The sequence below is a fragment of the Lissotriton helveticus genome, chromosome 11 (assembly GCF_964261635.1).
Source record: "Lissotriton helveticus chromosome 11, aLisHel1.1, whole genome shotgun sequence".
Classification (NCBI taxonomy): domain Eukaryota; kingdom Metazoa; phylum Chordata; class Amphibia; order Caudata; family Salamandridae; genus Lissotriton; species Lissotriton helveticus.
In genome coordinates, this window is record NC_136072.1 from 1,027,600,902 (window position 1) to 1,027,624,479 (window position 23,578).

The 23,578-nt window shown below is 50.6% G+C and overlaps 1 protein-coding gene across 4 annotated transcripts in view; it reads left to right on the forward strand.

Annotated features, from left to right (window-relative positions):
• The window catches only part of HECTD4 (HECT domain E3 ubiquitin protein ligase 4), a 2,216,728-nt gene that overhangs the window by 2,120,135 nt on the left and 73,015 nt on the right, over positions 1 to 23,578 (forward strand). For all 4 annotated transcript variants that reach the window (XM_078667422.1, XM_078667425.1, XM_078667423.1 and 1 more), the window contains one exon: positions 9,332 to 9,554. In XM_078667422.1, coding sequence (XP_078523548.1) covers positions 9,332 to 9,554 — 223 coding nt within the window. The remainder of the gene's footprint in view (positions 1 to 9,331; positions 9,555 to 23,578) is intronic.

Here is a 23,578-nt window from a genome sequence, read left to right on the forward strand (position 1 = left end):
GGTAGCGTTGGACTTGCAGGACGCTTACTTTCATATCCCCGTCCTGCCTGCCCACCGGCGCTACCTGCGGTTCATGGTTGGCCACGAGCACTTTCAATTTACCGTGCGCCCCTTCGGCCTTACCAGCGCCCCACGGGTGTTCACAAAGGTGATGGCGGTGGTCGCTGCTCATCTGCGCAGGTTAGGGGTTTCAGTCTTCCCCTACCTCGACGACAGGTTGTTGAAGGCGGGCTCGCCCCAGACAGTCGTCAGCCACCTCCAGACGACGGCAGACCTCCTGCACCAGCTGGGGTTCTCCATCAATGTGCCAAAGTCACTCCTGTGCCCCTCTCAGAAGCTCCTCTTCATCGGAGCAGTTCTGGACTCGGCGCGGTTTCGGGTTTATCCGCCCGAACAGCGGGTCCGGGATATTCAGGCTCTGATTCCCATCTTTCAGCCGTTATCCCGGGTTTCGGTCAGGTTGACGCTGCGGCTTCTGGGGCTGATGGCCTCCTGCATCCTACTGGTGCATCACGCCAGGTGGCGGATGCGGGCTCTGCAGTGGGACCTGAAGTTTCAGTGGGCCCAGCATCAGGGCAACCTATCCAACAACGTCCTGATCTCGGAGGGCACTGCGAGACAGCTGCAGTGGTGGCTTACGGACCGAGATTGGGTCAGCGGCAGATCCCTCTCCCTTCCCCAACCGGAGCACGTAGTTGTGACGGACGCGTCCCTCCAGGGCTGGGGAGGCCACATGGGAGAGGCGGAGATCAGAGGCCTCTGGTCTCCGGCGGAGACCCGGCTCCACATCAACCTGTTGGAGCTCAGGGCGATTCGTCTGGCACTGAAGGCATTCCTCCCCTCTGTCCGGGGGAGTGTAGTGCAGGTGTTCACGGACAACACCACCGCCATGTGATACTGCAACAAACAAGGCGGGGTGGGGTCGTGGATCCTTTTTCAAGAGGCTCTTCGCCTTTGGCAATGGCTGGAACGCCAGGCCGTGACCCTGGTGGCTCAACACCTGGCAGGTTCTCTGAACGCCAGGGCGGACGGGCTCAGCCGTCGGTGCATGATGGATCACGAATGGCGTCTGAACTCGGACGTGGCGCAAGGCCTCTTTCAGCGATGGGGAGAGCCTTGGTTAGATCTATTCGCCACCAAAGAGAACGCGCAATGTCATCAGTTCTGCGCGTTGGAATTTCCAAGGCGGCACTCGCTCGGAGACGCTTTTCGTCGCGATTGGAGTTGCGGTCTGTTGTACGCCTTTCCGCCTATACCACTTCTGCCCAGAGTGCTGAAGAAGATCAAGCGCGACCGGGCCCAAGTCATCCTTGTGGCTCCGGACTGGGCGAGAAGGTACTGGTATCCAGAGCTACTCAGTATGTCAGTCGATCCCCCGGTTCGTCTGCCTCTTCAGGAGGACCTTCTGTCGCAGCAGCAGGGGATGGTCCTCCACCCGAACCTGTCCAGTCTCCACCTCCATGCTTGGAGATTGAGCGGCGACAGTTGAGGCCATTTGACTTGCCTCCTGAAGTTTGTAACATCATTCTGGCAGCCAGGCGTCCCTCCACAAAGTCGGTATACGCCTGCAGGTGGAACAGATTTGTGGCATGGTGCACAGCAAAGGCTGTGGATCCCCTCAATGCCCCTCTTTCTGAGGTCCTTCTCTTCCTTCTTTCTCTTGCTCAGCAGGGCTCTGCTCTGGGCACTATCAAGGGCTACCTTTCTGCCCTTTCAGCCTTTCTCAGGCTGCCTTATCAACCTTCTTTGTTCAAGTCCCCTGTTGTTAATAGATTTCTTAAGGGCATCACACACACGTTTCCTCCTGTTCCGTTTGTGATGCCGCAGTGGGACTTGAACCTGGTTCTTACATTTCTGATGTGCGCTCCCTTTGAGCCACTTCACAACTGTCCTCTTCGCCTTCTGACTTTGAAGACTGCTTTCCTGGTTGCCATCACCTCTGCCAGGAGAGTGAGTGAGCTCCAGGCCCTTTCTTGTACTCCACCTTTCCTTTCTGTCCATCCGGACAAAGTGGTGCTGCGTACCAAACCTTCTTTCCTGCCCAAGGTTGTCACGGCCTTCCACATCGGGCAGTCTATCACCTTGCCAACCTTCTTCCCGCCACCGCACCCCTCTAAAGAGGAAGAGCGGCTCCACCGTCTGGACCCAAAACGTGCTCTCTCATTCTACTTGGATCGCACACGCCAGTTCCGGGTGGATGACCAACTCTTTGTTGGTTACGTGGGCGCGAAGAAGGGGAAAGCGGTGCACAAGAGGACCATCTCCCGGTGGATCATCTTGTGTATCCAGGCATGCTACTCCTTGGCTAGAAAGGAGCCCCCTGTTGGATTACGGGCTCATTCCACCCGAGCCACGGCGACTACAACTGCCCTGGGCCGGGGTGTGCCCTTACAGGATATCTGTCAGGCAGCTACGTGGGCATCGCTGCACACGTTTGCAAGACACTACTGCCTGGACAGCCAAGTCCGGAGGGATGGCTTCTTTGGCCGTTCCGTCCTCCAGGACTTTCTGGTGTAATTATTGGTTCGCAGACCCACCACCGGGGTTGGTATTGCTGGGGTATCTATTCTAAGGTAAGGAATCTAATACTAACGTGTCTCTTTCAGATGCACAAGTTACTACTTGTGTAACGATATATCTGTAAGAGACATTAGTTAGTATTAGATTCCTTACCGACCCGCCCATCCTCCCCGTTCTGCGAACCAATATCTAGGGTTAGGGTTGTCCCCTTTCAGGGCCCTAGTTTCAATGGCACCAGTGTTGGTTTTTAACATGGCTCTGCGTTTCTGGCGCGGAAAAGCTGTGTCTAAGAACTGACGTCAGCACGTGGAGGCGGCGTCTAGGTACTCCGACGACGTCGTCACGGCGCCCACGACGCCGACGACGGACGCGGAGCCGCAGACGACGCCTACCGACACGCAAGGGTACTGCTACGCAAAAATTTCCGGATCCAGTCTGACGCCTGGGGATATTCTAAGGTAAGGAATCTAATGCTAACTAAAGTCTCTTACATATATATCGTTACACAAGTAGTAACTTGTGCTTTTGGTCAGGATTACACTGAGGCTTCTGGGCCTCATGGCCTCCTGCATCCTGCTGGTTGATAATGCCAGGTGGCATATGCTGGCTCTGCAGTGGGACCTGAAGTTCCAGTGGGCAATGCATCAGGAGACTCTGTCCGATTACGTCCAGATCTCAGAGGGCACTGCACAGCATTTGCAGTGGTGGCTAACGAACCGGGATTGGGTCAACGGCAGATCACTCTCCCTTCCCCAACCAGAACACACAGTGGTGACAGATGCATCTCTATCTGGGATGGGGCAGCCACATGGGAGAGGCGGAGATCAGAGGCCTCTTTTCTCTGGCGGAGTCCGGTCTCCACATCAACCTTCTGGAGCTTTGGGCGATTCGTCTTGCACTCAAAGCATTCCTTCCCTCTGTCTGTAGTGCAGGTGTTCACGAACAACTCCACCGCCATGTGGTACTGCAACAAACAGGTTGGGGTGAGAGACCTTCCGCCTCTGGACATGGCTGGAACATCAGGGCATATCCCAGGTGGTTCAACACATGGCAGGTTCACTGAACGCCAGGGCGAATGAACTCAGCAGCAAGTGTATGATGGATCATGAATGGCGTCTTCACTCGGAGGAGGTGCAAGGTGTCTTTCAACAGTGGGCAGAGCCTTGGTTAGATCTATTCCCCACAAGAGAACGCGCAATGTCAGAAATTCTGCGTGTTGGAATTTCCAAGACGGCACTTGCTAGGCAACGCTTTTCACTGCGAGTGGAGTTGCGGTCTCCTATACGCCTTTCCGCCTATACCACTTCTGCCCAGAGTGCTGAAGAAGATCAAGCGCAACCGGGCCCAAGTCATTCTTGTGGCTCCCGATTGGGCACGAAGAGTCTGGTTTCCCGAGCTGCTCAACATGGCCATCGATCCTCCGATCCGACTGCCTCTTCGGGAGGATCTTCTGTCGCAGCAGCAGGGGACGGTCGTCCACCCGCACCTGTCCAGCCTCCACCTCCTTGTGTGGAGATTGAGCGGCAGTTGACGTCGTTTGACCTGCCTCCCGAAGTCTGTGATATAATCTTTGCAGCCTGGCGTCCCTCCACTAAGACGGTATATGCCAGCAGATTGCATACATTGGTGGCATGGTGCACAGCAAAGGCTGTGGATCCCCTTTCTGCCCCTCTTTCTTGAGGGCTACCTGATCAGCCTTCTCTTTTCAAGTACCCTGTTGTAAATAGATTTCGTAAGGGCATTACTCATCTGTTTCCTCATGTTCCCTTCGGAATGCCCCAGTGGGAGTTGAACTTTGTTCTGACATATCTTATGTGCACTTCCTTTGAGCCACTGCATAACTGTCCTCTCAGACTTCTTACTTTAAAAACTGCCTTTCTGTTGGCCATCACCTCTGCATGCAGGGTGAGTGAGTTACAAGCTCTGTCTTCCAAGCCTTCCTTTTTGGCTGTTCATCCGGACAAGGTCGTCCTCAGAACTCAACCTTCCTTTCTTCCAAAGGTGTTCACTTCTTTTCATATTAGCCAAACCATCACTTTGCCCACCTTCTTTCTGCCTCCGCATCCTTCAAAAGAGAAAGAGAGGCTCCACCGTCTGGACACAAAGCATTCTCCTTCTACTTGGATCGCACCAAATAATTCCGGGTGGACGACCAGCTCTCTGTTGGTTATACGGGTGCTAAGAAAGTACGGGCCATGCACAAACAGACCATCTCCAGGTGGGTCGTTCTGTGCATCAAGGCCTGCTATTATTTGGCAAAGAAGGAACCTCCAGTGGGGCTGCACGTCCATTCCACCAGGGTGACGGCAGCTACTTCTGCTTTGGGACGGGGAGTGCCCCTAAATGACATCTGTCAGGCAGCTACGTGGGCCTCGCTACACAAGTTCACCAAGCACTACTGCCTGGACAGCCAAGTCCGGAGAGACTGCTTCTTTGGCCGTTCTGTTCTTGAGGACTTTCTGGTCTGAACTTAGTTCGCAAACCCACCTCCGGGGTTGGTATTGCTGGGGTATCTATTCTAGGGTATGGAATCTATAACTAACTGTTTCTTTCAGATGAACAAGTTACTTACCTTCGGTAACGATATATCTGTAAGAAATATAGGTTAGTTATAGATTCCTTACCGCCCCACCCATCCTCCCTGTTCTGCGAACTGACTTCTGGGGTTAAGGACATCCTTTCAGGGCCCTAGTTTTGTGCACCAGTGGTCAGTGTCTTGCATGGGTCTGCGCTTTTGTCGTGGAAATTCTTGTACAGAACTGACGTCAGCGCGCAAGGGCGGCATCGGTAGCTACCGCAACGTCATCCCGGCGACCACAACGCTGACGACGGACGCGGAGTCGACTGAAGCCAAGTACCGACGCGCAGGGGTACTGCTGACGAAATAGATTCCGGATCCAGTCTGACACCTGGGGGTAATTCTAAGGTTAGGAATCTATAACTAACCTATGTTTCTTACCCGAAGGTAAGTAACTTGTTCGTTTAGACTCTTGCGGACGAAGAGGTTGCCAGCAGAAATAGGAACTGGATGGTACACCAGTTATTTTCTGGTGCCGAAGAAGGATGGAGAACTTTGTCCTATGTTAAACCTTCACCATTTGAAATGTTTCCTCCATAAGGACAAAATTAAGATGTTCACCTTGGCCCAAAATCTATCTGTTCTGGATCCAGCCGAGTGAAAGGTGGGATTGGATTTGCAGGGTGCTTATTTCCACATTATCGTCCTGCAGTCCCACAGATGTTACCTGCGGTTACAAGTGGGACATGAGCATTTTCAGTTCTCTGTGCTCCTCCTTGGCCTTACTAGTGTCTTCTTGTGTTCGCTTAAGTGATGGTAGTGGTCGCTGCACAAATTCGGAGGTTGGGAATACCAATTTTCCCATACCTCGATGACTGGCTGTTTAAGGAGGTCTCACATCAGTCAATTGTGGATCACCTTTAGACAGTGACAAACTTCCTGACATCTTTGAGATTTTTAATCAGTTTGCCAAAGCAAAGCCTGACTCCTCTGCTGAGGCTCTCCTTCATCAGGGGCATTCCGGATACAATGCAGTTTTGAGCCTTCCCTCCACATCAATGAGTCTGAGACATTTGGTCTATAATTGCAATGTTTCATCCTTTCGCCAAGTTCTCACTAACTGTGGCTCTGAGAATTCTTGGCCTCCTGCATCCTGCTCATTGAACACGCCAGGTGGCAAATGCAGGATCTGCTGTGGGATCTAAAGTCTCAGTGGGCTTAGCACCAAGAGAACCTGTCTGATTCCATCCACGTGTCAGAGGAGACTGCAAAAGATGTGCATTGGTGGTTGCTAGACTGGAATTGGACCAGTGGAAGACCCCTTCCCCAGCCCCTCCAAGAGTTGACGGTTGTAGTGGATCCATTGTAGCTGGGTTGGAGCGGCCACCTAGGAGAGATGGAGATCGTTGGACTCTGGTCTCTGGCTGAGCCCCGGCTCCACATCAGTCTGCTGGAATTGCTGGCACTTCGCTTGGCACTAAAAGTCTTGCTGCCATCCAATGAATGGGTGCAGGTCTTCACCAACGGTTGTATTACAGAGGCACACATAGCTAAACTACAAGTGCCTCTACTACACGGCCCCAATAACGAATGCGTCTGAACAATACATTCCTTTACCACACATGCCTTTACCACGCAATTTCGTGGTAAAGACATGACTGGTAAAGGGATATGTGGTAAAGATCACACTCCAGCCTCCTCGCCCTGAACCCTAAAGACTTCCCTGACCCCCCCAGCCCTACAATCTACCCAGACCCCCCTTTGACTACTAAGCACTATTTTGACGACCCGAACCCTAAAAACGACAGTGCCCCTGAGCCCTAAACACTACCCGATCCCCCCTTAGCCCTAAACACTACCTGTGTCCCCCAAGTCCTAAACACTACACTAACCCCAAGCTCTAAACACTACCCTGACCATCCCAAGCCCTAAACACTACCCCAACCCCTTCAGTCCTAAACACTACCCCAACCCCCCCAAGCTCTAAGCACTGCCTCACCCACCCTGAGCCCTAAAAACGACCTGCCCTAAACCCACCCGAGCCCTAAAAACAACCCTAACCCTTAAAAACTACCCCACCCCCCAAAACTGAGTCCCACTTACTAGTCCACATCCGCTCCTGATCCTTCTGCTTCCTGTGCCCGCCCATCCACACATCTAGACCACACACTGCCTTAACCACGCATACGTGTGGTTAACGTATATGCGTGGCTAAGGCATGCTTTGTTGCACTTGCAGGGAAACGGCAACCGTGGCTCTGTCATTGTTGCATTGGCCGTATCCCCCTCACCCTCAACACTTCTATCATGTTGTACTTCAGCAAGCAGGGCAGCGTCTGGTAGTGGGCCATGTGTCAGGAGGCATTACACCTATGGAATCGGCTGAGTTGTCAGGATATTTTCCTGATCATACACCTACTGGCATTATCTGTAAATGCCTGAGTGGACGGACTCTGTTGACATTGCCTAGTGTATCACGAAAAGTGAATATATTCCAGCACAGGGAGTCTTCCAGTAATGGGGAGAAGCCCAACTCAATCTATTAGACAGCGCAGATAACATGCAGTGTCAAACCTTTTGTGTGTTTGAGTTCCCAAGGCAGTCCTCCCACAGAGATGCCTTCCATCATCATCAGAGGTCTTGACTCCTGTAAACTTTACGCCTCTCACTCTTCTGCCCGGAGTGCTGAAGATCAAGATAGACCGGGCCCACTTCATCATAGTGGTTCCAGACTGGACAAGGAAAGGTCCAGGACGTCTGGCCTTCAGCATTTGTCCTTCAATCTGGCTGCACCTTCAGGAGGATCTCCTGTTGCAACAGCAGGGTCAAGTCTTGCACCCAAGGTGCATAACTTGCACTTCCATGTGTGGTGATTGAGTGACAAGAGATTATGGGCCAGATGTATCAAACGTTTTTACCCATTCTGTGCCTATGGGAGAATGTTTTCATACATATGGCCCTATGCCTTTTGATCTTCCTTTTTAAGTGGCTAGTCTCATCTTGGCAGCCAAGTGTCCATCCTCAATATCTGTCTGAGTGGCGTAGGATGAAGTTTGCTGCTTGGTGTTTCTCCTGAAAATTCCAACCCCTGAATGCACAGTTATCATATGTTCTCCTGTTTTGTTTGTCCATAGCCCAGCTTGTCCCTTCTGTGGCAACTGTTAAAGGTTGTCTTTCGGCCCTTTTAGCTTTCCTACATCTACCTGATCAGGCATCTCTTTTCATGTCACTTTCCAATTCACTTGTGTGATGCGTTTTTTTTTTGAAGGAGCTCAACCACATGTTCCCACCATCTGTGATGCCGTAGTGGGACATTAATTAGATACTCACCTACCTTATCTACACTCCCTTCGGGCCCATGTACAGTTGTCCTTTTCGCCTCCTCACTATCAGGATGACATATCTCATCGCCATAATAATATCGGCCAGGTGTGCGAGCTTCAGGCCTTATCAGTTTTTCCAACTGACATACTTTACAGACATATTTTTTTTACTGGATATACTAGTCCTGCACACAATAGCGACATTCCTGCCCAATGCAGTTACGCCCTTTGACCCCTTACATGCCCTTTACTTCCACATAAGATTGTCCATCACCTTGCCAGCTTTTCATGCACAGTTCATTGCTCCAAGGGGGAGGAACGGGGCCACTACCTTGACCCTAACAGGGAGATTAGCTTCTGTGTAGATCAACCCAGAGACTACCTACAGGATGAACAACTTTTCATTGGTTTCTCTCAGGCTAAGAAAGGCAAAGTGGTACAGAAGCAGACCATCTCAAGATGGATTGTGTTATGCATCAAAACAGTCTATGCGCTGCTAGGAAATTTAAAGAGACCGCTTGGAGGTGAGAAATATATATGGGGGCCCTATGTCATATCAGAAGCCAACTGATCTGACATGGAACCGCACAATGCTGCCTGTCGATGCTCGAAAGAATTGCCGAAAACGTTTCTGGGTCCAGTTTGGCATCCAGGGAAATTCACAAGGTGAGGAATCTGTGGGTATATAGCCTCTTCCAGAAAAGGCATTACCAAAGGTAAGTAACTTATTTGTTATGCCTTGCAGAGTGGATGGATATGTTTGCATGCATCATGGGTTAAGATTTTACAACAGCACAACTGTGCTAAAATGAATGAACATTAAGACAGGAGTTACTTCTTGATCAAGTTTTCCTTCAATCTATCCCTACCAATATAATTACAATTAGCATGGAAACTAAACAGTTTCTAACATATATAATTTTCTTTTCCCCAACTTATGTTGTATTATCTTGTGCTTTCTCCTCTTTTAGGCACATACGATGTACCAGGTTGGTCTAATGGAGACTGACCAACACATTGAGTTTTTCTGGTCTGCGTTAGAAATGTTTACTCAGGAAGAACTCTGCAAATTCATTAAATTTGCTTGCAATCAGGAACGTATACCATTTACATGCCCTTGCAAAGATGGAGGCCCGGACACAGCACATGTCCCACCCTACCCAATGAAAATTGCACCTCCAGATGGAGCAGCAGGTATAGTAGCTAATATTTCTTATTTTCACTCATATTAAATGACTATTTTTTATCTATAAACTGATATTTTTAGGTAAAGTAAAAGTGTTGATGAACCCACTGTATATCTGCATTCTTCCATGCAAGTCTAGTGTGAAATCATGTTTTCTTAAGTGACCTTCATGTTCTAAGCCCTCCAATTTGCAGTTATATGTTTACATAAGATAAAAAAGTGAATACAAATGAATGATGAAGCAATGTACTGTTATTGCTGTACAATATTGAGTTCTTTGAACCTCTATGGGCAAGCATCCTCCTCAGACCCTTCATTAATATCTTAAAATGCATTGTTTGTTTGTTTTTTAAAGGAATTTGGGTGGACCACACATGCAATTGAGCGGGACGCACACATGTACTCTTCAGCCTGATCTTTACTAGATGCTTTTGTGTCAAAAAGAACCAAATGTATTGTTTCTTAAGCGTTCTACAATCAAAGATTCATTTTAATCTCTATTAAATTCCATGCATGTATGTTTTTTGTGATCTGCAATCTGCTTGCTCCTTCTCCCTATCATTTAGCTGTTTCTGCAAAATTAGCAGAGACTTCTCCTTGAAATTTCTATGTGGTTTTAACAATTGCCTTATATGCTATTGGAGATTGGTCTCAGTGAAGAAATTGAATACAACTTAACATCCTTTTTTTTTTGTAAATCTTTTTATTGAACAAAAGGAGCAGTTCCCAAGGGTACAATGAACAATGTGACAGGAGCCGATCGGGCCCCAAATACAGCAGGTTATACAGAGTCAGCAAGCGTACATAACGTAAAGGTGGATAAGCACGATACAATGTACATTGACAGTGGTGACTGCTAGGAAAGCACAATGGGAACAGGAGTGACAATAACGTGTCAATACAACCTAAAATCAAACAATAAATCATAATTGTGAGCGCGCGAGAGCAAAGGGGTGAGCCAATAATCGTCAGCAATATGTAGAGTAGTGGATACCGAGCAAGCTGAGACAAGCAACATAGCAGGTAATTGCAGCAGCGAGGAGGGAGCAATCCCCTGGCCCGTGGAGGCCTTCAATCAGATCCATTCATACTGCGTACAGTGCATACCAGTGCAGCGCTCAGCCGGGAGTGTCGTGGGGCAGCAAGCGTCACATAGTGGCCGGGTAGATATGTGCAGTGTTAACTCCCCGAGCAGCCTAGCCTACACCCTCTGGGACAATGGATGCAATCGATCTAGCCTGTGATGCTTGGGTCAATTTTGTGACGTATGCGCGGTACGGCCCCCAAATATCCAATGGCCGGGATGCAGTGGGAAGTTGCCCCGAATATTCAGCACTATCAGCATTGCATTGGGCCAAACTGTGGAGCCAAGCGTGTACGGTGGGGGGACGCTTAGCGCACCAATGCAAAGCAATCTCACGTTTGGCTAATAAAAAGCTAATGGCCGCCAACCTACGGAGTGGGCGACGAAAGTTAACCACATAGCCGAGCAGCGCTATCTCAGGGGTGGGTGTCAAAGGCAATCCTAAAATTTCCCCCAAGGTCTTGTGAACCTGGAGCCAATAATGTTGTAGCATCGGGCAAGTCCAGGAGAGATGGGCGAAGTCAGCCTGCGGGACAGCGCACTTAGGGCAGGAGTGAGGTCTGTTGGCATCAATACGATGTGCAAGTGCCGGAGTGTGGTACAACCGAACTTAACATCCTTAACCCTTTGACTGTAATGTTGGGATGTATCTGGTATCTTTATGCTGCTTTAAAGGCATGTATGATGCCCTAAAACAAAATCCATTTAACATAGAATAATCTAATCTTTCCTTATGGTGGGGATAGTAATTATAGCTTATCTCCTCTTGGGGTTTCTTATATAGTCTTTATAATAAGTAATCACCGTTCTATTTTCATCACACTGGTCCATGGAAGGAGCCATTCTATTTGTGGAAACTGAGGTTGACCACAGTGAGATGGCAATACAATGCTAAATAATTCTGATAGATACTTTTAATTAACCAGGCTGGGTCAAGAGATTTTCAAGCAATAGCTTTCAAGTGCCACCTGGTGGCACCACAAGGATCCGTGGTGACCTCGCAGTGCCCCAGAAGAGATGGAGCGGAGCCACATCTAGACGCACCCCTGCACACTGACCAGTTTCTTTCTTCCTTCATTCTTCGAAATGAATCTTGAGCTCAGCTCTCTACTTTTCGGTCTCTGATGCTTTCTTAAGTTTTCATAGTGTGCGCCATGACAACAGGAAGCAGATGGCAGCTATGGCCCCCCACAATTTGTGTCTATGGTGCCTGGGCTCTGGTCACTACTCGCAGTTATGTGAGAAGTGTTCCCTGAGGCACCTAAAGGGGATCAGAGAGGAGGGAGCAAAACTATATACTACCGAACAGAAGAGGCTGTTTTTGATACAGTGCTCCCCCCCCAAATCAGAGGGGCTGCTCCAGCTCTAGATTGTGAGGCCTATCCCACAATAAATCTTGGCCCCACTCAAAGTCCTCAGGTAAGTAAAAAAAAAAACTGTCATAAGTGCAAGAAGACCAAGCTAGATTTGACCAACACTCATCACTCAAAGTCAGATGAAAAGCAGCACAGCCAGCACCCCAAGGGACCTTCGCCTCCAGCATATATAGACACTGAGACATACCCAGGTGGTCCTGACATTCCCTGACTTACCTCAGCCATCATCAGCCCTTGCGGCTGGTAGGGGCCTTGAATAAGTGATTGGGAACAAAAAAGGACCCCCTGCTACTAATCAATGCTCTTAAGGCAGGGAAAATATATTCTGAGTTACGACCCTAAGCAACCTATTCATTAACTATGGAATTTAGTAATTTAAGGAGAGCAAAGCGAATATCATTCATCATATCTTTTTATTATCAAAAATATAAATGTTACATTTTAAAATCAACTCCGAATATTGGTGACTCCATTGATTCAATCCTATTCTATGAGTAAACTAAATAACGTTGTCTAATCATCATATCGTAATAGCATATACATATATACAGGTCACAGAGATAGTTTTTCTTCACAAATGAATTCACAATGTTGACTTAAGTCAATATAGGGGCCTTGAATAAGGCCATGCTGCTCAATTTCTAAGACTCTGCAGGCTCCCACTGTAGTGCCTTCAGATCCAATGGAGCCACAAGGGTCTCAAGTCACACTTTTGCCAGTTAGCCTGCCCTTCTTCACACTGGTTGTTCCCGTGGGTTATTTCACTGGCCCCTGTCGATGCCAGTCCTGGCATCCAGTCTTTCTCCACAGTCCATGTCAGTCCCCTCTGTACCAGCACCCCTACACCGGCGTACGTACTGAACCCGCTATCTGAAAGAAACAGGTTAGTATTAGATTCCTTACCTTAGAATATCCCCAGGCGTCAGTCTGGATCCGGAAATTTATGCGTAGCAGTACCCCTGCACGTCAGTAGGCGTCGTCTGCGGCTCCGCGTCCGTCGTCGGCATCGTTGGCGCCGGGATGACGTCGCCGGAGTACTTAGACGCCGCCCTCGCACGCTGACGTCAGTTCTTCTTTTTTCCACGCCAGCTAGCGCAGGTCTAGAGAAAGTGGTACCCTTTAGTCACTTTTTTACTAAGCTTTTTCGATCCTTTTTGGATCTGTTTTGAGTCGAACGACTCCATCGGTGCCGGTAGGGATGCCCGGGTTCAAGCCCTGTGCCGACTGCAACCATTCGGCACCATTCTAATTCAGGCGAAAGACGAGAACCTAGAGTTCTTCGACTCTCTCTTCCCCACTCTCAAGATGGCTACTATCCATTACCCCCACATAATCACCCCCTCCCCACCTATTAGCTCCGTACTAACTCCCAGTCCACAGAGCATGTCCCCGCCACCCCGACACCCCTCACTACTCTACTTAGTCACTCCACCAATCAGACGTCACCATCAGCCCCAGCCCCCCCTATATCCCAACTCCCGTCCTCCACCCCACACTCCCAACCTCTCACTATCCAGCCATCCTCTCATCCCCAAAGGACCTCCAACCCCCCTCTTCCCAGCTCCCAAAACACCTCTAGCTACCAATCCGCCGCCCTTCGAGATCCACCCCAGTTTCCCCAACCTTCCTTGCTCTCCCACTCTACCAAACCTGCATCCTCTCCCTCCCCAGCTCCCCCTTTCCCCCTACCCCCATCCTCCCCCATCACTCCCTAACTTCAAGTACTCAGCCCCCCACTCATCCCCAAAGGAATCACACCCCCCCTCACCCCAGTTCCCAAACCACAACTAGCACTCAACCCCTTCCCCGTAGAGATCCTCCCCCCCACAGAGATCCTCCCCTCCTCTCCCCCTCACCCGAGATGGCGCATCGCCTCAACCTTATTGAGGCGCAGATCGCGACCCTGATCCTAGGCCTGAAAGAAACCCTATCTGCCCTAGGGAATCTCCAGATGCCCTCCCCTCCGTCCCCTCCACTCCACATCCCTCCTCCTCCCCCCAGGAATGACTATCCCAACACCATCCGGGTTCACCCACACCCAGGTTCCCTGCATCCTCGCACTAAGGGCTTGACGGAACCACGAACAATCATTCCCAGAAGAACTACTAACTCCCTCTCTCCCCAGGAAGTGAGCGCACTCGTCGCCTCGTACGAACTCCCCCCGAACCAGTCATCCCAGGCCCCACTCGCGAACTCGACTCTCACCTCTTCGATACAAGTCATCACCGGAGTAGGTATAACCCCCCCCCCCCAGTAGAGCCACGAGACCTCCACCGTTTCTTTCCTCCATACCCAGAGCCAAACCCGACAAGATAAAAGCGAAAGAAGACCCCCCCCCATGAACTGTATGCTTATCAACAGCCGGTCCACAGTCAAACATGCAACGGAAATAGCCGAAGCCATCCTCTCCCATGACCTGGATGTAGCCTTCATCACGGAAACATGGCTAAACGCCCTATCTCTCCCCATTCTGGACATGCCGGTCCCACCCGGTTTCTCAATCATCCGTAAAGACAGACCCCTACACATAGGTGGGGGCATAGCAATTATCCACAAAAATTACCTCTCCATCTCCGAAGCTCCCTCCGGCCTGTACAGTTCCTTTGAATGCCTATCGGTCAACATCGAATCTCAATGTCAGAGCTCACGTCAATGCCATCTCCTATACCATCCCCCAGGCAACTCCAACGAATTTAGAACTCAACTGTCGGATCTCATCACCCAATCAGCTCTTAACAGCGACGACAATCTAATTCTAGGCAACCTCAACCTCAGATGGAACGAATCCAATAACCCGCTGATTCAATCTCTCAACTCCCTTCTGCAAGCCAACGATCTGATCCAACACTGCTCAGAGGAAACGCACTACAGAGGAGCGACCCTGGATGCCATCATTGCAAACAAAAATGCAATCTCGATTGATCACATCATCCCGGTGGACTGGTAAGACCACCACATCATTCTCTTTCATATTACTCAGCCGGCCCTATCCCTCCCCCCCACCCAAGCCCCCCCTAAGTGGGTCAGGAACACTTCCAGAATCCCCCGAGACAAACTAGAAGAAGGTCTCAGCTCACTCCTCCCGAACACGAAGAGTCCCTCTCAACCTCAGATCTCACCTCGCTCTACCATTCCAACCTCGAGCTCGCCCTGGATCAGCTGGCTCCTCTGAAACTAAAAAACCCAGAAGCATCCCCTCCAGGTCTTGGTTCTCGACTGACATTAATGAGGAAAGAAGACATCTAAGATCCTTGGAAAGAACCTGGAGGACCAACCCTACCGCCCTCCATCGGGACCAACTCAAGACAGCTCGCAAAAACTATTATACCCACATCAAAAGCAAAAAGTCATCCTTCTTCTGCTCCGCCCTAGATAATGCCAAAAACCGCCCCAAAGAACTCTTCGACATCATCAGGAACCAAACTTCCATCCCTAAGGCAGCCAACCTAGTAGCATCCAAGACCCAGTGCGAAAACTTTGCTAGTTTCTTCAATGAAAAAATCGCCAAAATGTATCGCTCATTCAGCACGAATCCTACACCCAACCTCAACCCCCCAGTAACCCCGTCTATCCGCTGGTCATCCTTCCAGCCGATTAAGGAAGAATTGATAAGCAATCTTATCGCTGCCGCTAAACCCTCATCTCATTCCCTCGATCAACTGCCCTCGAGACTGACAAAGGATATGAAGCTCACTCTCGCCCCTATCTGGGCCAAGATCATCAACAGCTCCTTGAAAGAGGGCTTCATCCTCGACTGCCTCAAACTAGCGCAAGTCACATCTCTTCTAAAAAAACCTGGCCTTGATCTCACTGACCTGAACAACTTCCGCCTGGTCTCAAACCTTCCGTTCCTAGCCAAAATTCTTGAAAGATGCGTGCTTGCACAATTAACCCAACATCTTGAGATTTCCAATCTATTGGACCCGCACCAGTCAGGGTTCAGGAAGGACTGCAGTACTGAAACCACAATCCTAAATGTCCTAGATGATCTGCACATGTCACTCGACTCCAACCAATGCAGCCTTCTCATCCTTCTTGACCTCTCGGCTGCGTTCGACACTGTGGATCATTCCCTCCTACTTAATGCCCTCCGAGAGAGAGCGGGCATCGCAAAGACAGTCTTAAAATGGTTCTCCTCTTTTCTTAACAACCGCACCCAAAAAATAAAGATCAACAGCTTCAAATCTGACCCCCTCCCCGTCAGCAGAGGAGTCCCCCAAGGGTCAGTACTCTCTCCACAACTCTTCAACATCTACAGGGAACCCCTCACCTCACTTCTAAGGAACTCCAACATCCCCTTCCACCTCTACGCAGATGACACACAACTATATTTGAAAAACACCTCGATAGCAGACATTCACAGACTAAATGCGACACTCATGGAGGTCCAACAGTGGCTCACAGCCAACCACCTCAAACTGAATGAAGAAAAAACAGAAGTTCTCCTAATATCGAACAAAGATGAAAACCCACAAATAGTGGAATGGCTCACAGCCTTGAATGCTCTCAATGTCTCTCTGACACCAACAAACTCCGCAAAATCCCTAGGAATCACCCTCGACTCCAAACTGGACATGAACAAAGACACCTCTTAAAATGCCAAAAGCGCGTTCCTGAACCTGAAACTTCTATACAAAATTAAACCCTTCCTCTCCCCCAAAGACCTGAATCAGGTCACCCAGGCACTTGTGCTTTCCAGAATAGACTATGGCATCGCAGTGCTGACGGGAACTGCCAAGGCGCACCTGGGACCTCTCACCTCCACCCTCAACGCAGCAGCAAGAATGGTCACAGGAACAAAGAAATTTGGCCACATCTCCCCAGCACTCAAAGAACTGAAATGGCTCCCGATTGCCCAACGAGCCAACTTCCGCACAGCTTGCCTCACTCATAAAGCCCTGCATACAGGCAAACCGGAATACCTGGCTTCCAAACTCAAAAGGGCGGGTCAGTCCAGGAACCTCAGAAGCTCCAACACACTTTTACTCATCCCTCTGAAATCACAGAAACGAAAAACCTCAAATAAATCCTTTGCGGGGAATGCCCCCAGGATCTGGAACTCCACCCCCCCCCCATATCAGAATGACTGCCTCCTTCCCGCAATTCAAATCGCTACTCAAAGCCTTCTTCCTTGAACACTCTGGTGCCTAAGGAGAACCTCATACGTGACGGTGGAAGTCCGCTTTCTATCGGAACCCAGAACCGGTTGATTCACTCCAGATCACCGTCCCTTATTCCGCTCAAGTTACTGTCGCACAGACTCTATTTCCTGCTTGTTGTTGTTTTATCCGTATTTGCTGTGAAGCGCTCTGATACCGCCGGGTCCAGCTAGCGCTATACAAAACTTCAATAAATAAAAAATAAATAAATTTAAAAAAAATATGGTAAGGAATCTAATACTAACCTGTTTCTTTCAGATGCACAAGTTACTTACCTTCGGTAACGATATATCTGTAAGAAACAGTAGTTAGTTTTAGATTCCTTACCGCCTCACCCATCCTCCCCGTTCTGCAAAGCGATATCTAGGGTTAAGGTCATCCCCTTTCTGATGGATACATCTGCCAGTGGATTCCTCACCTTGTGAATATCCCCCTGCGTCAGCAACATTCGGAAATTCTTTTTGTAGCTTCGCAGAAGCACGGCATCGCACGCGGCTCTGCTGACGTCACAGACACCATAATAGGCCGTTACTTAGTTTCTATGACCGCTAAGATCGTTTGCTAAAATCTGTGTTGTGCTTTTTTTTAAATTTGCTATTTTAAAACATTTGTGTTGGGGAATCAACTCACCTTGGGGTAAAATCTCCTGCAACTCGCTGACTCACGAGCGAGGCAGGACCTGCCACTGACAGCTGATTCCCTCAGCCAATCGCAGTGCAGGCGGGGCGGAGTTTAGGCTGCTGGCGGCTATATCATTGCCGATTTCAGCGCGGGAACAGTTACTTTGTTTCTATGACCGCCAAGATCGTTTGCTAAAATCTGTGTTGTGTTTTTTTTTAAATTTGCTATTTTAAAACATTTGTGTTGGGGAATCAACTCACCTTGGGTTAAAATCTCCTGTAACTCGCTGACTCACGAGCGAGGCAGGACCTGCCACTGACAGCTGATTCCCTCAGCCAATCGCAGTGCAGGCGGGGCGGAGTTTAGGCTGCTGGCGGCTTTATCATTGCCGATATCAGTGCGGGAACAGTTACTTTGTTTCTATGACCGACAAGATCGTTTGCTAAAATCTGTGTTGAGCTTTTTTTAAATTTGCTATTTTAAAACTGTAGCAGGGGGGACGGGATGTAGACACTGCTGCGATCCAGGAATGGTGGGCAACGGACGTACCGTCACACTCCTCTCTCCCATCGTTTCAGGACACTTGGAGAAATGAATACGAGGATTGGTGGACACAACAACCAATGGAAAAGGAGGAGTGTTCCTTTTACGGGGCCGGCTTCCAAGACGAAAGCACAACCCCACGTGACGCTCTCATCTGTAGAATGGACGGCTTTGAAGAAGGAGACACGCCACCCGGTGACGCGAGGATATGGGGATTGGACAAAAGGCAGGAAGAGGAAAGATCAGTGTGTTCCGACACCACGGAGAAGAGAGGAGAACGAGCGGAGAGTCTGAGAGACGGCGCGAGAAGGAGAACCGAGCCCGGAGAGAAGAAGACAGGGGAAGTGGTGCCAGGAGGCCAACATCACTGCGCATCGCCCAGCCACACTCAGGGAGGAGTGTGGCTCAGCCAGACCACCGTACAGAGTTGTATAACACGTGCACCGGTGTCCTCACTACCCCCGATTCCCTTGGGAAAACGTTGAGCAGACCGTATTACTAAGACCGTGCTCCTCTGTTCCGCATGTGGCGTTGGGTAGCGACGAGGGAAGAAGAAGAAGGGGTCACGAGGAAGACCTGACTGAGACGGACTAGTCCCCTAAGAGCCCGATCCCTAACCTCCACGTTGGAACCTGCCGCTGCCGCAAGAGAGAGACTAACACATAGAAAGAAAAAGACCTTTATAAAAATAAAACCATACTTACCCCGCAGCAGCCTCCGTGCCTCTCCTTCTGAACTGCCACAAAAACATTTGTGTTGGGGAATCAACTCACCTTGGGGTAAAATCTCCTGCAACTCGCTGACTCACGAGCGAGGCAGGACCTGCCACTGACAGCTGATTCCCTCAGCCAATCGCAGTGCAGGCAGGACGGAGTTTAGACCACCAGCGTCTACTTCATGCCGACCACATCGCGGAAGCGCAGCGGACGCGCGCAGCGGGCGCACCGAGGGCGCGCCGAAGGCAAGCCGGTCTGCGCCCGTCCGCGCCTGCACGGGGCCTGGGGCCTGCCACCATGCCCAAATCTCTATCCGTTACAGCACTATGCAACTCTTGGCACTGCACACGCTGCCTCCTGTGCTTGATACCCTGACATGTGCTACTCTACAATCTCAGGGGATCCTGCAGCTCAGAACCTCTTTCCCTGAATTAGCTTCCTCTCAACCAGTCAGCCAAGACTCCGGAGCCGAACGGCGCTCGGAAACTCTGTGTCATATACCTTAACACCCGCTCCCTGGTCAAGCACCAGCTAGACATCTTCTTGCTGCTCAAATCTGAGCCAGAAAAGGGGGTGGTGATGAACAGAGTGCCTGAATTAAGCAGACCACTCTTACCCAGTCCAAAGATCAGGGCTTGATCCATCACCGTTTTTTAGCTCACTGCACCATCCCAGCTCAGAACTTGGCTATATGCAAATTAGTCTGTTCCTGTCCCAGTGCATGATGGGAACAGGGCAAACCAAACTACCAAGCCAATTCTTATACTGGGAAGGAAACAAGCTTCCGGGGACCGGTTTCTGCCATTTCAGGCGTCGTCGGCACGGCTTGCTTGAATCCTGATGGTGCAATGAGCAAGGGACTCACATCTGAGTATACCCTTCCACGCTTATGGTGGACAAAATGATTCAGAAAAGGGGGTGTGTTCCGACACCACGGAGAAGAGAGGAGAACGAGCAGAGAGTCTGAGAGACGGCGCGAGAAGGAGAACCGTGTCCGGAGAGAAGAAGACAGAGGAAGCGGTGCCGGGAGGCCAACATCACTGCGCATCGCCCAGCCACACTCAGGGAGGAGTGTGGCTCAGCCAGACCGCCGTACAGAGTTGTATAACACGTGCACCGGTGTCCTCACTCCCCCCGATTCCCTTGGGAGAGCGTTGAGCAGACCGTATTACTAAGACTGTGCTCTTTTGTTCCGCATGTGGCGTTGGGTAGCGACGAGGGAAGAAGAAGAAGGGGTCACGAGGAAGACCGGACTGAGACGGACTAGTCCCCTAAGAGCCCGATCCCTAACCTCCACGTTGGAACCTGCCGCTGCCGCAAGAGAGAGACTAACACATAGAAAGAAAAAGACCTTTATAAAAATAAAACCATACTTACCCCGCAGCAGCCTCCGTGCCTCTCCTTCTGAACTGCCACAAAAACATTAGTGTTGGGGAATCAACTCACATTGGGGTAAAATCTCCTGCAACTCGCTGACTCACGAGCGAGGCAGGACCTGCCACTGACAGCTGATTCCCTCAGCCAATCGCAGTGCAGGCAGGACGGAGTTTAGACCACCAGCGTCTACTTCATGCCGACCACATCGCGGAAGCGCAGCGGACGCGCGCAGCGGGCGCACCAATGGCGCGCCGAAGGCAAGCCGGTCTGCGCCCGTCCGCGCCTGCACGGGGCCTGGGGCCTGCCACCATGCCCAAATCTCTATCCGTTACAGCACTATGCAACTCTTGGCACTGCACACGCTGCCTCCTGTGCTTGATACCCTGACATGTGCTACTCTACAATCTCAGGGGATCCTGCAGCTCAGAACCTCTTTCCCTGAATTAGCTTCCTCTCAACCAGTCACCCCAGCCAAGACTCCGGAGCCGAACGGCGCTCGGTAACTCTGTGTCATATACCTTAACACCCGCTCCCTGGTCAAGCACCAGCTAGACATCTTCTTGCTGCTCAAATCTGAGCAACCTGATTTTCTGTTGCTCACCGGAACTTGTTTTTCTCAGGAATCCTCCCCTGACATCCTAGCTGCCCTCCCCTCTGACTATGTCATCTTTCAAGTGAATCGCCCTCAGGTGAAAGTGGGCGGAGGAGTGGCTATTATCACCCGCCATGACTGCAAATACTCCATGCTCCCCCCCTTGCCCTACCCTCGGTGGACAATCTAGTGCTCAAACTTGAATGCGAATTGATCACGACACCTCTACTATGTGTCCTGCTTTATAGCCCCCCCCACCCCCAAAGGATGCCCCTGTTCCCTCATTTCTTGGGCGAACAGGTTGCACACTTAGTCACCACTCATGGGAAGGTCATGCTTATTGGTGACTTCAACTACTGGGCCAATGACCCTTCGGGTGGCCCCCAATCGATCGAACTCAGTGAGTTACTCTCTGGACTCAATCTGGTGCAACAAGTGACAACGGCCACCCATATCAAGGGGCACACTCTTGACCAGATCTGGTCCGTTAATGTAGCCATGTCCCCTGTGTCTGTACTCCCATGCACTTGGTCTGACCACTATATTGTCAAATTTACCACCTTTGACAATTTGTCGGACAAATCATCTTGCCCTGGAGGAGGCACTTACAGAAATTGGAAGATAAGCGACAAAACGTCCTTCCTTAGCTCTCTCACTAACTCCCTCCCCCCTCTCAACCCCTCGATCAACCTTGCTGCCGAACAGCTCACCGGCTGGCTGCTTGCCACTAGTAACAAGTTTGCACCCCTTAAGAAATCACGTGCCCCCCGTCGCCGTGATGCTCATAAGTGGTTTTCTGACAAGTTAAAAACTCAGAAATTAGGCCTAAGGCAACTCGAAAGAACCTGGAGACGTAAGTCCCTTCCAGAAGACAAACGCCTTTATATCAACTCATTAAAGATCCTTAAAAAATCCATCTTGACCGCCAAAGCCACATTCATCTGAAAGAGACACGTTAGTATTAGATTCCTTACCTTAGAATATCCCCAGGTGTCAGACTGGATCCGGAATTTTTTTGCGTAGCAGTACCCTTGCGCATCGGTAGGCGTCGTCTGCGGCTCCGTCGTCGGCGTCGTGGGCGCCATGATGACGTTGTCGGAGTACTTAGACGCCGCCTCCGCGTGCTGACGTCAGTTCTTCTTTTTTCCGCGCCAGCAGCGCAGATCTGGAAAAAGTGACTAACTCTCTTTTTGATCTTTTTGATCTCCTTTTTTGAGTCTTCGACTCCTAATCGGTGCCGGTAGGGATGCCTAGTTTCAAGCCCTGTGAGGATTGCGACCGACTGATGTCGGTGACGGACCCTCACCGTCGGTGTCTCCACTGTCTCGGCGTCGAGCACGACGACAAGGCCTGTTCCGACTGCCGAGCCCTGACTTCGAAGGCTAGACGGGAGCGGTCCCGTTAGCGGCTCGAACTCCGGCAGTCGGCCCCGCGCCAAGAGAGGTCCCGGTCCAGACGGAGGTCGAGGGACCGGTCGCGGGAGCGGAGCCATCAGAGCTCCGGGAGTCGACATCACTCCTCTGGGTCGAAGTCGTCAGGTAAGCACAAGAAGTCGAAGAGACGTCATCGCTCTTCTGACTCCCCCCGACGCTCGCGCGACGCGGGGGGTTCAGGTGACACCACCCACGCGGCTCCGTCGGAGTCGCAGGCGCCGCATCCGGCTTCATACCCTTCGGTCCCTGTTAAAGGGTCAGGCTACCAACCAGATTAAAAGATCCTTAAGTATTGCCCGGCGGTGTCGCCTCCTAAACCCACAAGATATTAATCAATGAAGAGGCAGGCGCTGGAGACTGGAAGGCAGGAAACAAGGGTTTTTATTCAGAATCTCTCCGGAGGAGAACACGTCAGTTCGGACAGCAAGTATCGTCACGAGGTGCTCTAACCGCATCTCTGAGGCCTGGCCTCTTATACACAGCTTTATTGCTTTATTACATATAACATATTCATGGCAATGCTTTGATGTACGGAAAGACATTCTCGGAATCCCCGCTCCAAGCCCGTTCCCACACACATATACAGCAGAAGTCCCCACCCCGGTCACGACAGGTGATGATTATCGCGCAGCTGGACATTCCGCCGGTTCACGGAATGTGGGGGTTTGATCGGATCTCATGGGGTGGGGGCATTGATCAACTCGAGGGTCCTTTGATGAGGGAAGCTTTCTACTGTACGGGGAGGGGCAATAAACAGTATCGGCAGAGCTAGGTGTCGGCCTGGGAACGAGGAAGACAAACGGGCACACAGGAAAAGGGGTTTTGTATCAAAAAAAGTGCCTGGGACCATGAAAGGAATGAAGGGAAGTGTCGCGCTGGGAACAGGATGGGGTTCCGAGGCAGAGCCGCGCTGAAGAGGGGTTTATGACCCAAGACATGTGAGAGTGGGGGGGTTGTCAGCGCGCGGGGGGATTGCCTGCGAGGTCGGGAGAGAGAGAGCCGCTGGCTATCGGCGAGGGGCAGGGAGGCCATGGTGTACAAAATGGCTGCCGCTTACGCGCACGAATGGGCCCAAGGAGAGCAAGATGGTGCCGATAATGTTGACATTCTCAATCTAACTTTTAACAGTCC